Here is a 21,224-nt window from a genome sequence, read left to right as displayed (position 1 = left end):
AGAGTAGTTGAATGTGAGAAAGTCAGTGCAATAAACTAGGAATTGAAAGATTCAGGAAATAAGGAAACAAAATGAGGTTCTAAAAACCACATGCCAAAATTATGAAAGCTCTTTAAAGAGCCTGCAGGCTAAAGTGCAAGACGGGATTACAGACAGGGCAGAAGGTGGTCTAGGTGATAAGTTGAAAGAACTAAGAAATTAATGGAAACAGGACCAAGAAGAAGAAAAACTCAAATTTTCAGAAGTGGTAAGGAGACAAATTCTGGAGAGCATGAAAGTTGCTGTAATAGAAGTTATCAAGGAAAAGGAAAATATGGTGCGGGATGCAATGGACAAGAAAAAAAAGCTTCGTGATTTATGGGATGAGGGAAAACAATAATCCAAATAAATTCACGAGAACGTGAAGAAAGGGAAATGGCCAAAACTGTTATCGAATGAGTACAAGACAGCACACAAGAATTTGACCAGGAGGTGGAGGAAGTGATTAGGCTGGAAATATACAATGAAGGGGGTACAAGACCAATGAAGGTGAGAATGAGATCTCAAGTGGCTGTAGAGGAAATTATGGCTAGAAAAGAGAAGCTGGCTGATGATGTTGATCACAAGGAAATATAGATAAAAAGAGATATGAACTTAGAGGAAAGAGAAAAAGAGAAAGTGCTAAGAAGTGAAGCTAAGGAAAAAAAAATGAAAAGAGGACAGAGATAGAAAGAAGAATTTTTACTGGAGGGTTCTAGATATGAGACTAAAGTGGTATCTAAGGAAAAAAGAGGTCATGGAGGAGGCAATAAATTAAGACTGACTTATACTAACATAGATGAGTTATTATCAAGCATACTGGAAATTTGGGATGATTTTAAAGAGAAAAAGACAGATGTAATGTGCATCGTAAAAACAAAACTGAAAAAAGAGATCCATGTCAACTTTAAAGAGGAGGGACATAATACTTGGAGGAAGGACAGGAAGGATAAAGGGGGAGGAGGAGTGCTAATAATGATTCATGATAATATATATGTGGAGGATGTGTAATATGGTGAAGACAAGGTGGAAATAATAGGAGTAACAATCAGAAAAGATTTGAAGAAAAGAAAAATTATAGTTCCATATGTTCCACCAAAGACTAATACATGGGGATCAGAAGAGCATAAAGATACGCAAAGAGAGGTGATAAAGTGCCTAGATAACATCATAAGAAGAGATAGAAGAATACTCTTAGTTGGAGACTTTAACTGTAAAAAAATAAAATGGAGAGAGATGGAAGTAATGGATAATGCTGGGCAGTGGAGCAAGAAAGTGTTACAGTTGACTATGATTAATACAATAGACCAGTGGGTGGAAGAGTCAACAAGGTACAGGGGGAAGAAGAACCATCGTTGCTTGACCTAGTTTACACAAAGAAACCAGAGTCCCCTCCAATCATTAAATCTTAGTCCAATGGGGAAAAATGATCATGTGACATTAGAGGTGCAAATGCAGGAGGAAGATGATATAAGTTACAGAGAGGACTATAAAGGAGAGAGATTAAATTATGCAAAAGCAAATTTTGAAAAATTAAGGATTTATTTTGCTGATATTGAGTGAAGTAATATTATGTGAAGAAAGACTGTACAAGAGAAATATGATATATTCCTACAGAAATACAATGAAGGAGTAAAAAAGTTTGTTCCTGTTTATAGAGTTCAGAAAAAAAATACATGCTTGGTACAATGTTGATGCATACAAGCAAAAAAGGCAAAAGATAAAGCATGAAAGAAACTCTTAAAGCAGGAAAATGACAATAACAGACAGCAGTACAAAGATGCTAGAAATGAAAATATTAGAGTAAGGAGAGAGGAAGAAAGAAACTTTGAGAAAGATGTAGTGAATAAAAGCAAAGATGAACCCAAATTTTTCTACAAGTTTATTAATGACAAAACAAAGAATAAGGAAACAATTGAAAAAATAACTAAAGAAGGGAAGACATACCAAACAGAGAAGGAAATGTGTGAAATGAATGAGAGCTTCAAAATGGTATTCACTGCAGATGATTTCACAGAACCTAATAGGACATTGGATTGCCAAAGATTACAGGAGATTGCAGTGCACAAAGAGGATATTGGAAGATTACTGGATAAGTTGGAAGTCAGAAAAGCAATGGGACCAGATGGTGTATCAGGCTGGGTGTTAAAAGAATATAAAGAGCAATTACTGGATCCAATTTGGGAAATAATTAAAAGTTCAATAAATGAAGGGAAAGTTCCACTAGAGTGGAAGACAGCCAACGTAATACCGATATTTAAAGGAGGAAAGACAACTGAACCACTAAACTAGACCAGTGTCACTTACAAGTGTCGTAGGAAGTTATGTGAAATAATTATCAAAGAAAAATGGGTTAAATTTCTAGAAGAGGAGCAAGTCATATCGAACAGACAATTTGGGTTCAGGACAGGGCGGTCATGCATATCAAACTTATTAAGCTTCTACTCAAGAGTTATTGCAGGACTTGAAAACAGAGATGGATGGGTAGACACAGTATACCTGGACATTAAAAAGGCTTTTGATAAAGTCCCACACAGAAGACTTCTTTGGAAACTAGAGAACATAGGAGGACTGAGTGGAACCTTGCTCAAATGGACAAGAGATTATTTGAAGGATAGGGAAATAAGAACTGTGATCAGAGATACATACTCATCTTGGGGTAAAGTAACTAGCAGAATGCCACAAGGGTCAGTGTTAGCCCCCATTATGTTCGACATTCACATTGGGATAAACAGTTATATAAATTTATTTGCTGATGATGCAAAGTTGCTAAGAGTTATCAAAACCAGAGAGGACTGTCTGCTGTTGCAGGAAGATATAAACAAGATCTATGAACGGAGCAAGAAGTAGATATTGGAGTTTAATGCCAAGAAATGCCACATAATGGAACTAGGAAAGAGTAAGAGAAGACCAGTATGGAACTATTTGATGGGAGAGGAGTAAAATAATAAAGACTAAAGAGGAAAAAGATCTTGGAGTGATCATACAAGAAAATCTGAGCCCTGATAAACACATAAGCAAGATATTTGGACTATCATATAGGATGTTGACTAATATAAGAGTGGCATTTCATTACATGGATAAAGATATGATATGCCCAAGGCTGGAATATGCAGCAGTGGTATGGTCTTCAAGCTCTAAAAGGGATATAAGAAAATTGGAAAGGATACAGAAGATTGCTATAAAGGTGGTGTCAGAATTAAAGAACCTCACATATGAAGAATGACTGAAGGAAATTGGACTGCCAACCTTACAAGATAGAAGAGAATGCAGGGACCTAATAACAATAACAATGTATAAGATAGTAAATGATATTGAAAAGAAAGACAAAGAAGACCTGGTGCTGTTGACGGATGAAGATGGAAGGAAAAGAAGACATGAAAAGAAGATCAGGATGAGGCAGTGTGTGAAGAATATTGGAAAATATAGTTTTCCACACAGAACGGTGGAAAAATGGAATGCATTGGATAATGGAATTGTCACAGCACATAGTGTGCATAACTTTAAAGAAAAATTAAATAAATGGAGATATGGAGACAGGACAGGAGCCACTATGAGACCCTGTACAATATAACTAGGTAAATACACACACACACACACACACACACATATGTAGGGTTAGAAGAGGAAAGAAAGAGTCTGGAGAATCTTGGATATGAGACTGAGTTTGAGTCCAAGAAAGGACTAAAGAAACTTACGATGGAGGTATTCAACATGGGCAAGAACTCAATGTGTACAAGAACCCTGTTCACCTAGAGAGTAAAGACCTGGATGTATGGGATGAGTATGGAGGGGAGTGATGTGCTAAAAAAGATATAAAGGTGGATCTCTGCTAAAGATCAGAGCAGAAACTAATGGTGTGTGGAGTGTGTGTTGTGGTCTCAGTCTGGAAGAAATGTTGGGTGGCTGTGAACGAACTATAATGATGAAGATCTGGTCTAAGGATCAGAGACAACTGAGCACTGGCATAATGGGAAGATGGTTTGGTGAACTTGGTCTTTAGTACAGAGCCAATGGTCATTGAGGAGATGGTGAATTACAAGTGATCATGCAGTTTTGGAGTTCAAGGTGATAGATGAAGAGAAATTAGAAGAAATGAAGAATATAAAGTGGGAAGATGGAATTATGCCAAGACAGATTTTGGAAACCTAAAGAAATTCTTTCAAGAGACAAATTGATGAAATTCAAGAGTGCTAAGGAGCAAATGAAAAGTGGAAGGAATTTATAAAAATATACAAAGAAGGTGAGAAAAATTTGTACCAATAAGACAACATAGAGAAGTTGGAAAGCAGGACTGGTTTAACGATAGATGTGAAAAGGCTAGAACAAGAAAAGAGGATGCATGGAAGAGGTGGAGAAGGAAAAGACGGATTAAGCAGTGGGAAAGTTACAAAAGAGCAAGAAATGAATATGTGTTGATTAGAAGAGAAGAAAGAAAGAAACAAGAAAAGGATATAATTGATAAATGTAAAGACCAACCAAGGCTTTTTACAGACATGTGAACAACAACATCAAAAATAGAGAAAGTATTGAAAGTTTAGAAGTAAATGGAGTATGCAGTGAAGATCCCAGGAAATGGCAGAGGCTATGAATGGATGCTTTCGGAAGGTATTCACAAAGGAGACTGCTTTTGACAAACCACTGGTAATGGAACAGAAAGGGATTATGAAGGAGTTTCAAGTAACTGTGGAGGAGATCAAGAACATGATGGGGAGTTTAGAAGTGAGAAAAGCTGTGGGACCTGATGGGGTATCAGGATGGATTTTAAGAGAATGCAGGAGCAACTGGCAGAAAAAGTTTGTGAAGTAATTGATGCCTCATTAAGGGAAGGTGTAGTGCCCCAAGACTGGAAAAGAGCTAACATTGTCCCAATCTATAAATCAGGTAACAAGAGAGACCCATTGAACTATAGACCAGTGTCACTTACAAGTGTGGTAGCTAAGATGTGTGAGAGGGTGGTGAAGAATAGATGGACAGACTTCTTGGAGAAAATGACATACTTTGTGAGTGTCAATTTGGTTTTAGAAAAGGGCATTCATGCACGACAAACCTGATATGTTACTATTCGAGGGTGATAGATGTAATACAGGAAAGAGATGGTTGGGCTGATGGAATATATCTGGATTTAAAAAAGGCCTTTGATAAGGTACCACACCGGAGACTGATCTGGAAACTTGAAATGGTAGGAGGAGTGCATGGCAGTTTACTAAAATGGATGGAAGACTTTTGGTAGGAAGAGAAATGAGAACAATAATTAAGGACAGACCATCAGAATGGGGATTGGTGGAGAGTGGAGTTCCACAGGGATCAGTGTTGGCACCAGTAATGTTCGCGGTCTACATAAATGACATGGTGGATGGGGTGTCCAGTTATGTGAGCCTATTTGCAGACGATGCAAAATTGTTAAGAAAAGTGAGATGTGACAAAGATTGCGAACTACTCCAGGAAGACTTGGACAGAATATGGAAATGGAGCTGTACATGGCAAATGGAGTTCAACACGACAAAATGCAAGAAAATAGAGTTTGGCAAGAGTGAAAGAAGAATCAGGAGTATGTACAAGATAGGAAATGAAGACATAAAACCAGTCATGAAGAAAAAGACCTTGGGGTGACAATTACCAATGACCTATCGCCAGAGAGACATATAAACAAAATAATTGGAGAAGTATTGAACTTATTGAGGAACATAAGAGTGGCGTTAGATATTTAGATGAAGAAATGATGAAGAAAATAATTACTGCAATGATAAGACCGAGGCTTGAATATGCAACAATACAGTGGGCTCCGAACTTAAAGAAACACATAAGGAAACTAGAGAAAGTACAGAGGGCTGCAACAAAATGGTGCCTGACTTAAGAGATTTGACTTATGAAGACAGACTGAAAAGAATGCAACTTCCGACCCTGGAAAACAGAAGAGAAAGGGAGACCTGATAGCAATATACAGAGTGATGATTGGCATGGAAAAATGGATAGGGAAGATCTGTGTATGTGGAATGAAAGAATGTCGAGAGGGCATGGGAAAAACTAAAATGGCCACTTATAGGAGAGATGTGAAAAATATAGCTTCCCTCATAGAAGGGTGGAAGCATGGAATAGTTTAGACGTGGAAGTGGTCAACGCAAGGAATATTCATGATTTTAAGAAAAAGCTGGACATTAATAGATATGGAGACGGGACAACACGAGCATAGCTCTTTTCCCGTATGTTACAATTAGGTAAATACAATTAGGTAAATACACACACACACACACACACACACACACACACACACACACACACACACACACACAGTGAACTCGAAAGATGAATCAGACTTCACAGGATTTCAAGGAATAATGGAGAAGAGCGTTTATGTGAAGAAAATTCTGGAGTTGGAAGGTAAAATTGAAAACTGTTTGAAAAGTATGGGGCCTGGAAACGAGTTATGACAATGTAATGAAAGAGTGTGCCGATATGAAGAAGGAAAATGAAGTACTGAAAGAGGAAGTTAAGCTAATTAAAGTGAATTGCGAAAATGTGGAGAATCTCTAGGAAAAGTGATGGAGAAGCAGGCTGAATGGAAAAAAAGTCAGGAAGTGGAAAGAAAGGAGGTAAATTACAAAGTTGCAAGTCTGGAAAAGGAAATCAAAGAGTCTGGGGAGAAAACTTTGGGCCTTGCTGAAATTATAGATCAACAGATCATAGAAGAGAAGATTGCTGAGAAAGTGGTGAAGGTTATTAAGTCAAATGAGACATTGGTGAGGGAAACTGTAGACAAAAAGAGATGTGTGGTGATATTTGGTGTGGAGGAGGATAAGACACCGAGTAAAATGGAGAGAGAGAAAACATAAAAAGGTGATAAATAATATCATTAATGTGGTGCAGGAGGAGGAAAAGACCTAGTACAAGAAATAGAGGACTTCCATAGAATTGGAAAGTTCACAAGAGAAGGTATGAGGCCAATAAGAATCAAACTTAAGTCACAAAAGGATGTAGATGAATTGGTGGAGAAGTCATGGAGGCTAGCCCAGCAGGAAACAACAAGGAAGATTTGGTTGAGAAGAGATCTCGGTGAAAAGGAAAGAGAAATGTTAAATGAGTTGAGAAAGGAGGCTTTGAAAAAAATGAAGAGAGGACAGAAGAGGAGAAGAAAGAGTTTTTCTGGAGAATCTTGGATATGAGACTGAGGAAGTGGTTCATAACCCAGAAAAGTACAGCAAGAAAGGACTAAAGAAACTTACGTATGAGCGGAATGTAATGTATTCCAACATAAATGGAGTGATATCGGGATTTTAGAACTCAACGATTACTTGAGGGACAAGAACCCAGATATTGTGGGTCTTACTGAAACAAAACTGAGAGAGGGAGAAGACCTGATGATGGTTGGAGAAGGAAATATAATGTTTGGAAAAGAAATAGAGTAGGTAAGATGGGAGGAGGAGTGATGTTGCTGGTTAAAAAGATATAAAGGTGGATCAAGTGAAAGAAGGTATGGGAAAGGCAGAAGTGCTAAAGATCAGAGCAGAAACTAATGAAGGAAAAAGAGGCACTACATAGTGGTGTACGTACCACCTAAGACAAATGCATGGTCAGTACAGGAATATGAAGAAATGATAAGTGATACAGGAACATGTCTGGAAGAAATGTTGGGTGGCTGTGAACGAACTATAATGATGGGAGATTTTAATTGTAAAGAGGTGTGTTGGGAGGACTGGTCAATGGAAGGATCAGAGACAACATGGGAAATACACTATTGACACTGGCAATGGAAAATGTGTTAACTCAGTGGGTCAAAGAAGATACTAGGTTTGGAGGAGAGGGAGCATCGTCAAGACTGGACTTGGTCTTTAGTACAGAGCCAATGGTCATTGAGGAGATGAGGGTGGAGTGCCCTTTAGCAAAGAGTGATCATGCAGTTTTGGAGTTCAAGGTGATAGATGAAGAGAAATCTAGAAGAAATGAAGAATATAAAGTGGGAAGATGGAATTATGCCAAGACAGATTTTGGAAACCTAAAGAAATTCTTTCAAGAGACAAATTGGATGAAATTCAAGAGTGCTAAGGAGCAAATGAAAAGTGGAAGGAATTTATAAAAATATACAAAGAAGGTGAGAAAAATTTGTACCAATAAGACAACATAGAGAAGTTGGAAAGCAGGACTGGTTTAACGATAGATGTGAAAAGGCTAGAACAAGAAAAGAGGATGCATGGAAGAGGTGGAGAAGGAAAAGACGGATTAAGCAGTGGGAAAGTTACAAAAGAGCAAGAAATGAATATGTGTTGATTAGAAGAGAAGAAAGAAAGAAACAAGAAAAGGATATAATTGATAAATGTAAAGACCAACCAAGGCTTTTTACAGACATGTGAACAACAACATCAAAAATAGAGAAAGTATTGAAAGTTTAGAAGTAAATGGAGTATGCAGTGAAGATCCCAGGAAATGGCAGAGGCTATGAATGGATGCTTTCGGAAGGTATTCACAAAGGAGACTGCTTTTGACAAACCACTGGTAATGGAACAGAAAGGGATTATGAAGGAGTTTCAAGTAACTGTGGAGGAGATCAAGAATATGATGGGGAGTTTAGAAGTGAGAAAAGCTGTGGGACCTGATGGGGTATCAGGATGGATTTTAAGAGAATGCAGGAGCAACTGGCAGAAAAAGTTTGTGAAGTAATTGATGCCTCATTAAGGGAAGGTGTAGTGCCCCAAGACTGGAAAAGAGCTAACATTGTCCCAATCTATAAATCAGGTAACAAGAGAGACCCATTGAACTATAGACCAGTGTCACTTACAAGTGTGGTAGCTAAGATGTGTGAGAGGGTGGTGAAGAATAGATGGACAGACTTCTTGGAGAAAAATGACATACTTTGTGAGTGTCAATTTGGTTTTAGAAAAGGGCGTTCATGCACGACAAACCTGATATGTTACTATTCGAGGGTGATAGATGTAATACAGGAAAGAGATGGTTGGGCTGATGGAATATATCTGGATTTAAAAAAGGCCTTTGATAAGGTACCACACCGGAGACTGATCTGGAAACTTGAAATGGTAGGAGGAGTGCATGGCAGTTTACTAAAATGGATGGAAGACTTTTGGTAGGAAGAGAAATGAGAACAATAATTAAGGACAGACCATCAGAATGGGGCTTGGTGGAGAGTGGAGTTCCACAGGGATCAGTGTTGGCACCAGTAATGTTCGCGGTCTACATAAATGACATGGTGGATGGGGTGTCCAGTTATGTGAGCCTATTTGCAGACGATGCAAAATTGTTAAGAAAAGTGAGATGTGACAAAGATTGCGAACTACTCCAGGAAGACTTGGACAGAATATGGAAATGGAGCTGTACATGGCAAATGGAGTTCAACACGACAAAATGCAAGAAAATAGAGTTTGGCAAGAGTGAAAGAAGAATCAGGAGTATGTACAAGATAGGAAATGAAGACATAAAACCAGTCATGAAGAAAAAGACCTTGGGGTGACAATTACCAATGACCTATCGCCAGAGAGACATATAAACAAAATAATTGGAGAAGTATTGAACTTATTGAGGAACATAAGAGTGGCGTCAGATATTTAGATGAAGAAATGATGAAGAAAATAATTACTGCAATGATAAGACCGAGGCTTGAATATGCAACAATACAGTGGGCTCCGAACTTAAAGAAACACATAAGGAAACTAGAGAAAGTACAGAGGGCTGCAACAAAATGGTGCCTGACTTAAGAGATTTGACTTATGAAGACAGACTGAAAAGAATGCAACTTCCGACCCTGGAAAACAGAAGAGAAAGGGAGACCTGATAGCAATATACAGAGTGATGATTGGCATGGAAAAATGGATAGGGAAGATCTGTGTATGTGGAATGAAAGAATGTCGAGAGGGCATGGGAAAAACTAAAATGGCCACTTATAGGAGAGATGTGAAAAAATATAGCTTCCCTCATAGAAGGGTGGAAGCATGGAATAGTTTAGACGTGGAAGTGGTCAACGCAAGGAATATTCATGATTTTAAGAAAAAGCTGGACATTAATAGATATGGAGACGGGACAGCACGAGCATAGCTCTTTTCCCGTATGTTACAATTAGGTAAATTAGGTAAATACACACACACACACACACACACACACACACACACACACACACACACACACACACACACACACACACACACACACAGTTTGCCTTGTGGCTAAAATGAATAAGTGTTTTTCTAGTGTTTTCAGTATCTTGAGTCCTAAAAGTTTAGTGATACACCTTTGGAAGAAAGCAAGCACTTAACTCAAAATGAGACTGTATATGTAACACTTGCAGCTGAGGATTAATGTAGGTATATAATTACAATGTTTAAAAAGTAAACACCTATATATAGGTTTTCTTACAAATTAGAATATCCAAATAAATATTAACATCTATATTATATTCAATGACAAATAGCTGCAGTTTCAAAATATTCAGACATAAATCCTCTGCCAGAAGAGTTAATGAATAATTTCTTACTTATGTTTAATCATGGCATTCTGTGGTATCTGGTAATTGGAGAGAGGTTTCCGGAACTGGTATATCTTTTGCAGTAGATACTCCCTTATCTTGGTGACAGCTTTCACTGTGAGTTTGTCTACAATGTCCTGTACATCTTGGCAAGAATGGGCATCTGTGAAAATCAGAAAATATTATCAACTCACAAATAAGAGGTGGGGAAAGAATGCAAATCAATACATGTGAAGGATAATCACACGACTAATAATGCCTATGGAGGGAGGGAGAGTGTGTTTGGTAGAGGTGGTGATGGTGAAGACACTCCACACCTACACAAACTGCTCTGGCCACAAGTTTCATAGCAGCAGTTGAAGTGGAAGGTTGTTGCACTCATATGTATGTACGCATGTGTAGTATGTATATAATTTTGGTTTCTTGTTTGTTTGTTTGAAAAACATTTGTCCTTGACATTCTGGGTAATGGATTATGTATTCATATCAGCATATTTTGTCTGTTGCACCCAATATCTGTTAATGTACTGTCCATAGATGAAAAGTTCAACTGCAATTATATTATCAAACAAAGGGAAAAATTTGAATGTAAAGAGTAATCTCAAGAAGAAAGTGAATATTGCTATAATATAACAATCATGGGATAAATGTGAATCTGTTTAATTTCAAAACCTGACATTTTCATATTCGTTCATTATCTCCATTTTTTTCTAGATACGCACAGTGCTTTGGATTCACTTAACAAACATTTATTATCAAACTTTTGCTTGGTAAAATCGCTAATCAGGCAAGGCTCTAGAAGAGCCAGTAAATTCTGGTAGGAGTGAAAATTAAATTTATACTCCTGAAGACATTGATTAACTAACCTCTAAAATTCTGTTCCTTGATGAATTTGCTTTTCTGGTTGAGAGCCTTGAGCTGCTGCATGAAGAGGTTGTCTGTGACAGGTGTGTTGAGGATATGCCTGTGAATGGAATATTTTCAGTTTTATAATCATTGTTTCATAATCTAAGGGATTAACGAAGCAAAACAAAAGATAAATAAATATAGAAGATAAATAGTAAATGAAAAAATAGATAAATAGATAAAAAAAATAAATAATGGTAAGTAGATGGCCAGAAAGCCACTATTACTTTACATAGAGCACATGTGTTTGGGACATAGTTTATAGAAGTAACAGATATGCAAGGAAACGCTGATAACATGGGTGAACTGTCATGTTTATTCCATGAAGGAAGCATGATAATGTATGAATTAGCATAGTGTTTCATATATATTAATTAGAGAATTGCTTGAATGCATATATGTATGAATTATCATGTGACTGAAAGGTACTCATTGGCAACATATAAGATCAGTGGCGGCTCATCCATAGGAGCTGCAGAGCTGCAGTCCCCCGAGGTCCAGACACTTGCTGCCAAGTGTATGACTCTATCAATCTCACACCAGAATAATACACAACCAACAAATTATGTCATAACAAAAAATCCTTATATATTAAGTTTTTTTCAAAATATTTATAAGTACATTTTGAAAATTTACAATACAATGCGACAAAAACTTGAAGTTTCATGCTGTGTGATAGTTTAGGATTTTTTTGGGGCACCTCACTTAAGACAGTTGAGCTGAAGTTGGTGCAGCTCAGCCTGCTTCTATAGACGCTTGGTCCAAGGTCTATGTTTACATTGCATTATACAGTACAACTGTAAATTTATAAAATCCTTTGTTTAATGATTTATTTTTTATTTTTCATTTAATTATTATTATTACACTGTTGTGTGAAGCCTCCAGTGACACAATCCCTCCATTCTATTTTTCCACAAGCTGCCAATGTATAAGATTTAGCAGGAAGAGTAGCATCACCAAAGGTGGGTAGTGGCTTGCAGTCTCAAAATGCCTTGACCCTACTGGTTATGCAAGAAGACATGATTATAAAAAATATATATGGAGAGAGAGAGAGAGAGAGAGAGAGAGAGAGAGAGAGAGAGAGAGAGAGAGAGAGAGAGAGAGAGAGAGAGAGAGAGAGAGAGAGAGAGAGAGAGTAGATGGCAAAAATAAAAAAGTTTTCACCCAAACCTGGAAAATTTGTTTTAACAGCATAGTCACACTTGAGTTATCTGCCTTTTCTATGAAAACAGGACACTAATAACATCATCCCTTCTATGTTTAATTCATCTTTGTTTACCATCATTCGAAGGGACTTAAATGCCCCACAGTATGCTATGCCATGTCTTTTTGAAACTCATGCTTTTAAAGCATTTTTCATTTTTTATTTATTTTTTATTATTTTTGTGGATATGAATATATGAACACCATTATAGTAGAGTGGGAGAGGCATCTTTGAGTTACCCTGCTACAACAAAGGACTCTAAGCCTACTAAGTGTCTGCCAAGTTATCAAGGATGAGGTGTACACTCAGCTTTCCACCAACTCATCCCATTTTTCACAGCTCTTTTTTCACATTGACAAATTGGTCACCATTCCAAGGCAAAGCTTTCACATCTAGAGGCAGTGAAGAAGGCAACAAGAAGAAAAAAGGAATATAAAATGATCAGACACCAGTCCAGACAGTCTTATCACAAGCCTTGCATCCCACCTCTCCACAATCTCAGGCTCCTCAGCCCTTTATCTCTCAGGAACCACTTCCCCAGCCACAACTTGTTGGTGAGTCTAACCAGGCAACAAAACTTGATTTATGAATCCAGCTATTTCAAGAAAAGTTTCAACACTGCAGTGAAGATGAGGAAGAACATATCATATCTTGGCCCCAGCATGAAAGTTTCATAACAAACATATGTTACAAATGCTTTGGAGAAAAAAAAAAATAAATAAAAATAAAATAAAATAAATTGAGGCTAAAAACAACTTTGTCAGTATCATCACAGTCACTTGTGTCACATGTGGGGAGGCATCAAGAATAGCACTATGTCACATAGTGGATGAAGTGGATGAATCAAAGAGGTCTCACAGAACTCAACTGTAAGTTAGTATATGAGAATCTTAATTAATGGTCATGATTGTGCTGGACTAAATGGAATAGCTTAGACACAAAGCATACCTCCCATGACAACTGGAAAATTCAATAGGTATGCAGGCTACCTCTTTAAGAAAATGTGGATACACTACCATAAGGAAAAGAAGAAAGCAGTTGAAGGAATTTGCTCTTCTAATGAGTCTCTTGGTATACATCCTTTTCCTGTAACAAAGCAACTAGACACCTCTGGGACCTATCATGGCACATGGAGGAAGACCGTACACACTTTCCTCACCAGTATTGGATTTGTAATCGAACAGGAGACTTTGGAGTCCCCTGCAATTCTGTCTACTGTGGTTAAGAAAGGAAAATCTGTCACAGGAAGAATGGGATTCATGGTTTGAGGGCCACACAACAAAGTACTACAAGAACTTTCATTGGACATCAGCAGTAATAGAAGAAGCAGAAGCACTGAAATTATGGACCTGATCTACAGACTACAACCTTCATTATATCAACTTCAAGTACATATAATGCATTCTGTGCACTAAGCAATGGCAGTGGACCATAAGATGTACCAATTAAAAAAGAAGAATGTGTTAATCATACGGCAAAAAGATTTGGTACTTGTCTGAGGAAATTCAAACATGAGGATCTCAATGTCATCACGGCAGAAAATAAAGAGTAGTGTTCTGGGAGATGACAAGAAGGTGACAGACAATATTTTAGAGACTTTGCAGAGATATTATAAGAATGCAATCAATGACAATGTGAACAAGTCTGTCACCTTACTGCATGATGCAATCATGGAATCTTTCTATAATGCTTGTTCTTCAGACAAGGATATACATCTACATGGTTTATGTCCTAAGGATGTTTAATCATGGTACTTTTATCAAAGAGCACTTGCTCAGGGTGAGGCATCATGTAGCCACTTGGTAAAACCATCCTACCTGAATAACATAACTTTGGAGAAGCAAGATAACATCAAGAGGATCTACATTGATTTAACCAAAAAACAGGTGAAGAGATGCTTGAAAGGGAGAACACAAAACCAAAATGAAAATTTGCACTCTAAGCTATGTGTTAACTGCAACAAAATGAAGTGTATTTAGTGAGACAAAGAACCAACTTTGCTGCCTCTATGTCTGTAATGTCACAAGTTTTCTGTGCCTGATATATTTTTTCTCCAAGAACTAATAAGCACATCTTAATGAAGATTTGGGATTTCTTGTTTTACACACCATTATTTAAATGTGTAGATGCCTGATACTGAAGAAGGTGATGTTCTTTTTCTCTGATACACATGATTCTTTATGTACATGTACACCAGTACATGTACATAAAGAATCATGTCTATCAGAGAAAAAGAACATCACCTCCTTCAGTAACAGGCATCTACATATTTAAATATAATACTACTTTCTACTTTGATATTTGCACACTGGAGAGTGAAATAGGTAGCTTAGATATAAGGCTAACAATCATAAAGAACATAATAAGAAATATCTTACTGAATCATAATTTCAGGAACCATGAGCTGGTCAATAAAGGTTGACATTTCTACATGGACTTGCTTCCTGTTGGTGAGCTGGACATTTATAGAGGCTGATTGCTCTTGAAGAGACTGTATCTCCTGACTGATGGTCGACAGATGGGTCAAGAAACCTTCCAACATCCCTTGCATGTTCTGTTGATGAAATAAGTCTTGTTAATGCTAGCAATGGAAGATATGGCTTATGCCACCAGCTTCTTAATTGCAATTGCAAATAAAGATAACAAATTATTTTTTAAATCAAGACAATAAAGACCAGTACATACTGTAATCAAATTAGTTTCCCAGTTGTCTTTAAGCTTCCCTCCCAAAAATTTCTAAATCAAAGAACATACTTTGCACTACATTAATGGTCTTATATATATATATATATATATATATATATATATATATATATATATATATATATATATATATATATATATATATATATATATATATATATATATATATATCAAACACACACACAAAACCAGAGAGGACTGTCTGCTGTTGCAAGAAGATTTAAACAAGATCTATGAGTGGAGCAGGAAGTGGAAATTGGAGTTTAATGCCAAGAAATGCCACATAATGGAACTAGGAAAGAGTAAGAGAAGACCAGTATGGAACTATTTGATGAGAGAGGAACAAATAATGAAGACTAAAGAGGAAAAAGATCTGGGAGTGATCATACAAGGAAATCTGAGCCCTGATAAATACATAAGCAAGATATTTGGACTATCATATAAAATGCTGACTAATATAAGAGTGGCATTTCATTACATGGATAAAGATATGATGAAAAAAATCATCACAAGCATGATACACCCAAGGCTGGAATATGCAGCAGTGGTATGGTCTCCGAGCTCTAAAAAGGATATAAGAAAATTGGAAAGGATACAGAAGATTGCTACAAAGGTGGTGCCGGAATTAAAGGACCTCACATACGAAGAACGACTGAAGGAAATGGAACTGCCAACCTTACAAGATAGAAGAGAATGCAGATACCTAATAACAATGCATAAGATAGTAAATGATATTGAAAAGATAGACAAAGAAGACCTGGTGCTGTTGACGGAAGAACACGGAAGGACAAGAGGCCATGAAAAGATCAGGATGAGGCAGTGTGTGAAAGATATTGGACAATAGTTTTCTGGAATACATTGGATAATGGAATTGTCACAGCACATAGTGTGCATAACTTTACAGAAAAAATAGATAAATGGAGATATGGAGACAGGACACTATGAGCCCTGCTCGAACCCTGTACAATACAACTAGGGAAATACACCTAACTTATGAAGAACGACTGAAGGAAATGGGACTGCCAACCTTACAAGATAGAAGAGAACAAGGGGACCTAATAACAATGTACAAGATAGTCAATGGCATTGAAAAGATAGACAAAGAAGACTTGGTGCTGTTGACAGAAAAAGATGGAAGGACAAGAGGACAAAAAAAAAAGATCAGGATGAGGCAGTGTGAAGGATATTGGAAAATACAGTTTTCCACACAGAACAGTGGAAAAGTGGAATGCATTGGATAATGAAGTTGTTATAGCACATAATGTGCATAACTTTAAGGAAAAACTAGATAAATGGAGATATGGAAACAGGGCACGATGAGCCCTGCTCAAACCTTGCACAATACAACTGGGTAAATACACACACACACACACACACACACACACACACACACACACACACACACACACACACATTGATGACAAGATGAAGGAAGTGAAACATGAACACCAAGAAGTACAAAAGTCCTTTAAGGAGATAATGAAAAAGCAAGAAGAAAAAAATAAAGTAATTACACAGAGTGAAATGGTAAAGGCATTGAAGAAAAATGAGTATGTGGTGAAAGATATTGCTGAAAAGAAAAAATGTGTGATCATAACAGGTTTGAGGGAGGAAACTGACAGGAACTGGCAAAATAGGAGGGATAAGGAAAATGACAGGATTAAGTTTTTACTGAATAAGATCTCCGAGGAGGAAGAATGCCTATATGCTGAGGTAGAGGAAAGTGTGAGACTAGGAACTTTTGAAGAAGCAAGAGAAGACCATTAAAATTGAAATTAAAGTCTCAGGTGGCAGCCTAGGCCTTGCTGAGGAGGGCCTGGAAACTTAAAGACTACGAGGAAATCAAAACAATTTACATAAGAAGAAATATGACACAGGATGAAAGAATGAAAATTAAAGAGCTTGTAACTGAAGTGAGAGAGAAGAATGAGGAAAGAACCGAGGAGGAAAAGACCAAGTTTTTTTGGAGGATGAGAAATGGGAGGCTGAAGAAGTGGTTGATAAAACAGATGGAATAGACATTACACTGACTGAAACATGGAAGAAAGAGATTAGGAATGGAATTCAAGTGACTTACACGAATATAGATGGATTTCTGTCTAAGAGGCTAGAATGTATGAATTACCTAAGAAACAATGAACCGGACATAATGTGTGTGGTGGAAACAAAGTTAAGGCCCGAAATAAAGCTAGATTGGTTTGATGTAAAACACTACAAAGAATGGAGAAATGATAGAAAAAATAAAGGAGGTGGTGGTATAATGGTTTTTACTAGGGAAGATCTGATAGTGAAGGAGGTGAACTTTAGTAAGAAATGAGGAAGTGATAAGTATGCTTATAACAGATGGTAGGAGGGACATTAATATTATAACAGTATACATATCACCCAGAACCAGTGCTTGGAACTATAAACAGTATCAAATGGTGATGAGAAATACTATGGACAGAATGAAGCAGGAACTCATCAGAAAGGATAGAAACGTAACAACAAATAACTTGATGACACAGTGGGTGAGATCACCAACAAGGTGCAGGGGACAGGATGTTGCAGCGAGGTTGGATTTGGTATTTACCAGGGGCATCTCCCTAAAAGAGGAAATTGAATATGAATGTCCCTTGGGGAAAAGCGACCATGATGTCCTAAGTTTCGAGCTGGATACGGAATTAAGCACGGAAAAGAGTGTGGAGCACAGGGAGGAAAAATCAAATTATGTTAGGGCAAATTATGACCATATAAGAGAGTTCTTTAATTAAATTGACTGGTCTGTGGTATACCAGGAAGTAGATATGCAATTGAAATACGATAAATTTATGAATTTATATAACTCTGCTGTGAAGAAGTTTGTGCCATATCACAGAAAGAGGACTTTAAATAATAAACAGTGGTTTAATAGATATTGTGAAGAAGCAAAAAAGAACAAAGAAAAGGCATGGAAGAAACTTAACATAACATAACATAACAAACATAACATAAATAATAGGATAACAAAGGGCCACCAGGGCCCATCTAGGTTATCCTGTATCAGTCGCACAGCGACCTCGTCATCAGTACTTAAAGATACACTTACAAGTACACAATACATTATATACTAATTCTAAATATTTGGCCCATTAACAGGGCTAAGTCCTGCAGCGAAATCCTCTACAATTTGTGGTCCCCATACATGGGGATCATGTCTTGTTTAACTATAGTCAATTTCTTATATAAAAAACTATCATGCAGTGCTATACATAATTATAAATTTAATAAATTTAAGTGCTTATCTAATCTGTTTTTAAACATTGTCAAACTAGTGCTATTTACAACCGTCTCTGGCAATGCATTCCAGAAGTCTACCACCCTATGACTAAAGAAATATTTTCTTATATCTAACCTGCAGCCTTGCTTTCTAATCTTCCTGCCATGATTTCTAGTCCTATTTCCCTCCTCTAAGGTAAAGAAAGATTTCACATCTATGTAGTTTGTATCTGAGAACATTTTAAATAACTCTATCATATCCTCTTATACATCTCCTCTCAAATGAAAACATGTTTAATTCCTTTAATCTATCTCTATACTCCAGGCGCTTTAATGCTGGTATCATCCTAGTTGCTCTTCTCTGAACTGCTTCTAACATGTTGATATCCTGCCTATAGTGGGGTGACCAGGCCTGTATGCAATACTCTAAATGGGGCCTAACATAGAATTATATAAGCTATGCACCACTTCCTTACTTTTATAACTAACATTTCTATTTATAAAACCCAGGATCCTATTTGCCCTATTTCTTGCTTCTAAACATTGCTTTGAAAATTTCATAGTCCTGTCTATCACTACTCCTAAATCCTTTCCTTCCTCTACTGCCTCTAGCCAACATCCCTCCATCTCATAGTTAAAGTTTGTGTTGTCTTTACCTAAATGCATAACCTGACACTTTTTAGAATTAAACTCCATCTGCCACCTGTCTGCCCATGCTATCAGCCTGTCCAAACTATCCAGCCTTTCCAAAACTATATTCCCAGTTTACCTCTCCTAATAACTAACGTAACCTACCATAATTGCCTTTCTGATAGTTTGGGACTCTAGTCTTATTCACTATATTATCCTTACTGGAATTAATGATAAATCTAATTATATGATGGTCACTGTTTGCTAAAGTCTCTCCTACCTCAACTTCCTTTAAACAATGCTCAATATTTGTTAGTACTATGTCTAAAACCTTCCTCCCCCTAGTAGGTTTATCTACCATCTGCACTAAATAGTTATCCTGAAAACTTTCCATAAACTTATTTTCACTAGCATCTCCTACCATCCTCTCCCAGTTTACTGACTTAAGATTAAAATCCCCTAAGATAATTGTCTGACTAGTACACCCCCTATTTATCTCATCTACCATAAGGTTGTCTACATCTGCTGACTGGTTAGGTGGTCTATAAAAAGCTCCTACTCTAATAACCTTATTTTTGTTTACTCTAACATCCAGCCATAAGGACTCTACTCTGTTATCTACCTTAATACCATTAACCTGACTGGAAATGAAGGATTTTTTTTACATAAATAACTACTCCTCCACCTATCCTACCAATTCTCTGGTGTAAATACATAATGTATCCATCTACTTCATATTCTTTCCTATTTTCCTAAACTTTTCCTCATTTACCCATGCCTCTGTGACACATACAACATCTAAGTCCTCCTCAACTATATAACTAGATAACTCGTCCTTCTTGTTCCTAAGACTCCTGGCATTTACATAAAACATTTAAGTCCTGCTACCTTCCTAGATGCTGTCTCCTTATTTGGAATCCTAATCTTATTCTCTCCTATTTGCACCTGGAAATCTTTCCTAATCTTTTCACTATCTCTGTTTATCCTATCTAATTTATGTCTAGCATCTTTCTTCTGGAATGCATTTGCTACCTCACCCCTACACTCCATCCCAACTCCCCTCCAGACATCCACTCAGCACATCCACACCCTTCCTACTCAGATGCACACCATCCCTAGCATACAAATCCTTCGCCCATAGAACCTATCCCATACATCCACAAAGCTGACACCCACATCCTTACACATCCCTTTTACCCGATCATTCACACCAATGGCTCTAGACAACCATTCCTGCTAACATACACACGAGGCAAGATTCCTGACACTACACACCTCCTACCACTCTCCCTTATCTTGCCTAACATTTCCCGAAATCTTGCCACTAACTCCTCCGACCCACCTGCTCTGACATCGTTCCCACCTACGTGCAAAACTACTACACCCTCCTCTCCATCCCCCCAACTCTCTTCTGCACCTCCTCACTCACTGCCTTCACACCTGCACCAGGCATACACACGTTCATCCTCCTATCCCTGTCTTTCCCACAGAAAGTGCTATCTAAATACCTAACCTGAGAGTCACCCACCACACACACCTGAGGTGTGCTAGGCACAACCATCCTCCTCTCTCCTCTACCCCTTCTTTCTCCTTTCACTCACCACAACCACTTCATTCACTCCACTCTCTCTCCCCTCCCCTCCAACAAACCGAACCTATTTTCACACTCAACAGGTTTAGTCCTATCCTCCCTAACTGCCTCCGCTTTCCTTCCCTCGCAACCTGCCATCTCTGCCCATCCTGACTACTATCTTTCCCAGTCTGGCTCGCCTGCTCCCTCTTCCCCACTCTGCTCTTCCCGACAGAGGGCCAAGCCACCCTGTCGCCTCAGAAGGTCCAACCTTCGGCCTAACACTGATCTCCTGCCTAATTTTTTCCACTGCCTCCCAAGCCTCTTAACCTCCTCCTTCAATTCAAAGATGAGAACTTCGTTCGCACTTTTCCCCTCACTTAGCTTTCTGATTTTCTCTCGCAATTCTCGGTGCTCAAGAGAAAGAACTAAATTCTCGCTCTTGAGCCTACACACCATACACTCAGAAAAGTCAACGACCTTCCTGTC

General features: G+C 37.7%; 1 protein-coding gene across 3 annotated transcripts in view; it reads right to left on the bottom strand.

Annotated features, from left to right (window-relative positions):
• LOC123516794 (vacuolar protein sorting-associated protein 52 homolog) overlaps positions 1–21,224 on the bottom strand; it is a 143,058-nt gene that overhangs the window by 67,950 nt on the left and 53,884 nt on the right. For all 3 annotated transcript variants that reach the window (XM_045276461.1, XM_045276463.1, XM_045276462.1), the window contains 3 exons: positions 14,974–15,149; positions 11,352–11,449; positions 10,496–10,649 (listed from right to left, as the gene is read on the bottom strand). In XM_045276461.1, coding sequence (XP_045132396.1) covers positions 10,496–10,649; positions 11,352–11,449; positions 14,974–15,149 — 428 coding nt within the window. The remainder of the gene's footprint in view (positions 1–10,495; positions 10,650–11,351; positions 11,450–14,973; positions 15,150–21,224) is intronic.

Source organism: Portunus trituberculatus, chromosome 41, assembly GCF_017591435.1.
Source record: "Portunus trituberculatus isolate SZX2019 chromosome 41, ASM1759143v1, whole genome shotgun sequence".
Lineage (NCBI taxonomy): Eukaryota > Metazoa > Arthropoda > Malacostraca > Decapoda > Portunidae > Portunus > Portunus trituberculatus.
This window is presented reverse-complemented; position numbering and strand designations above follow the sequence as displayed.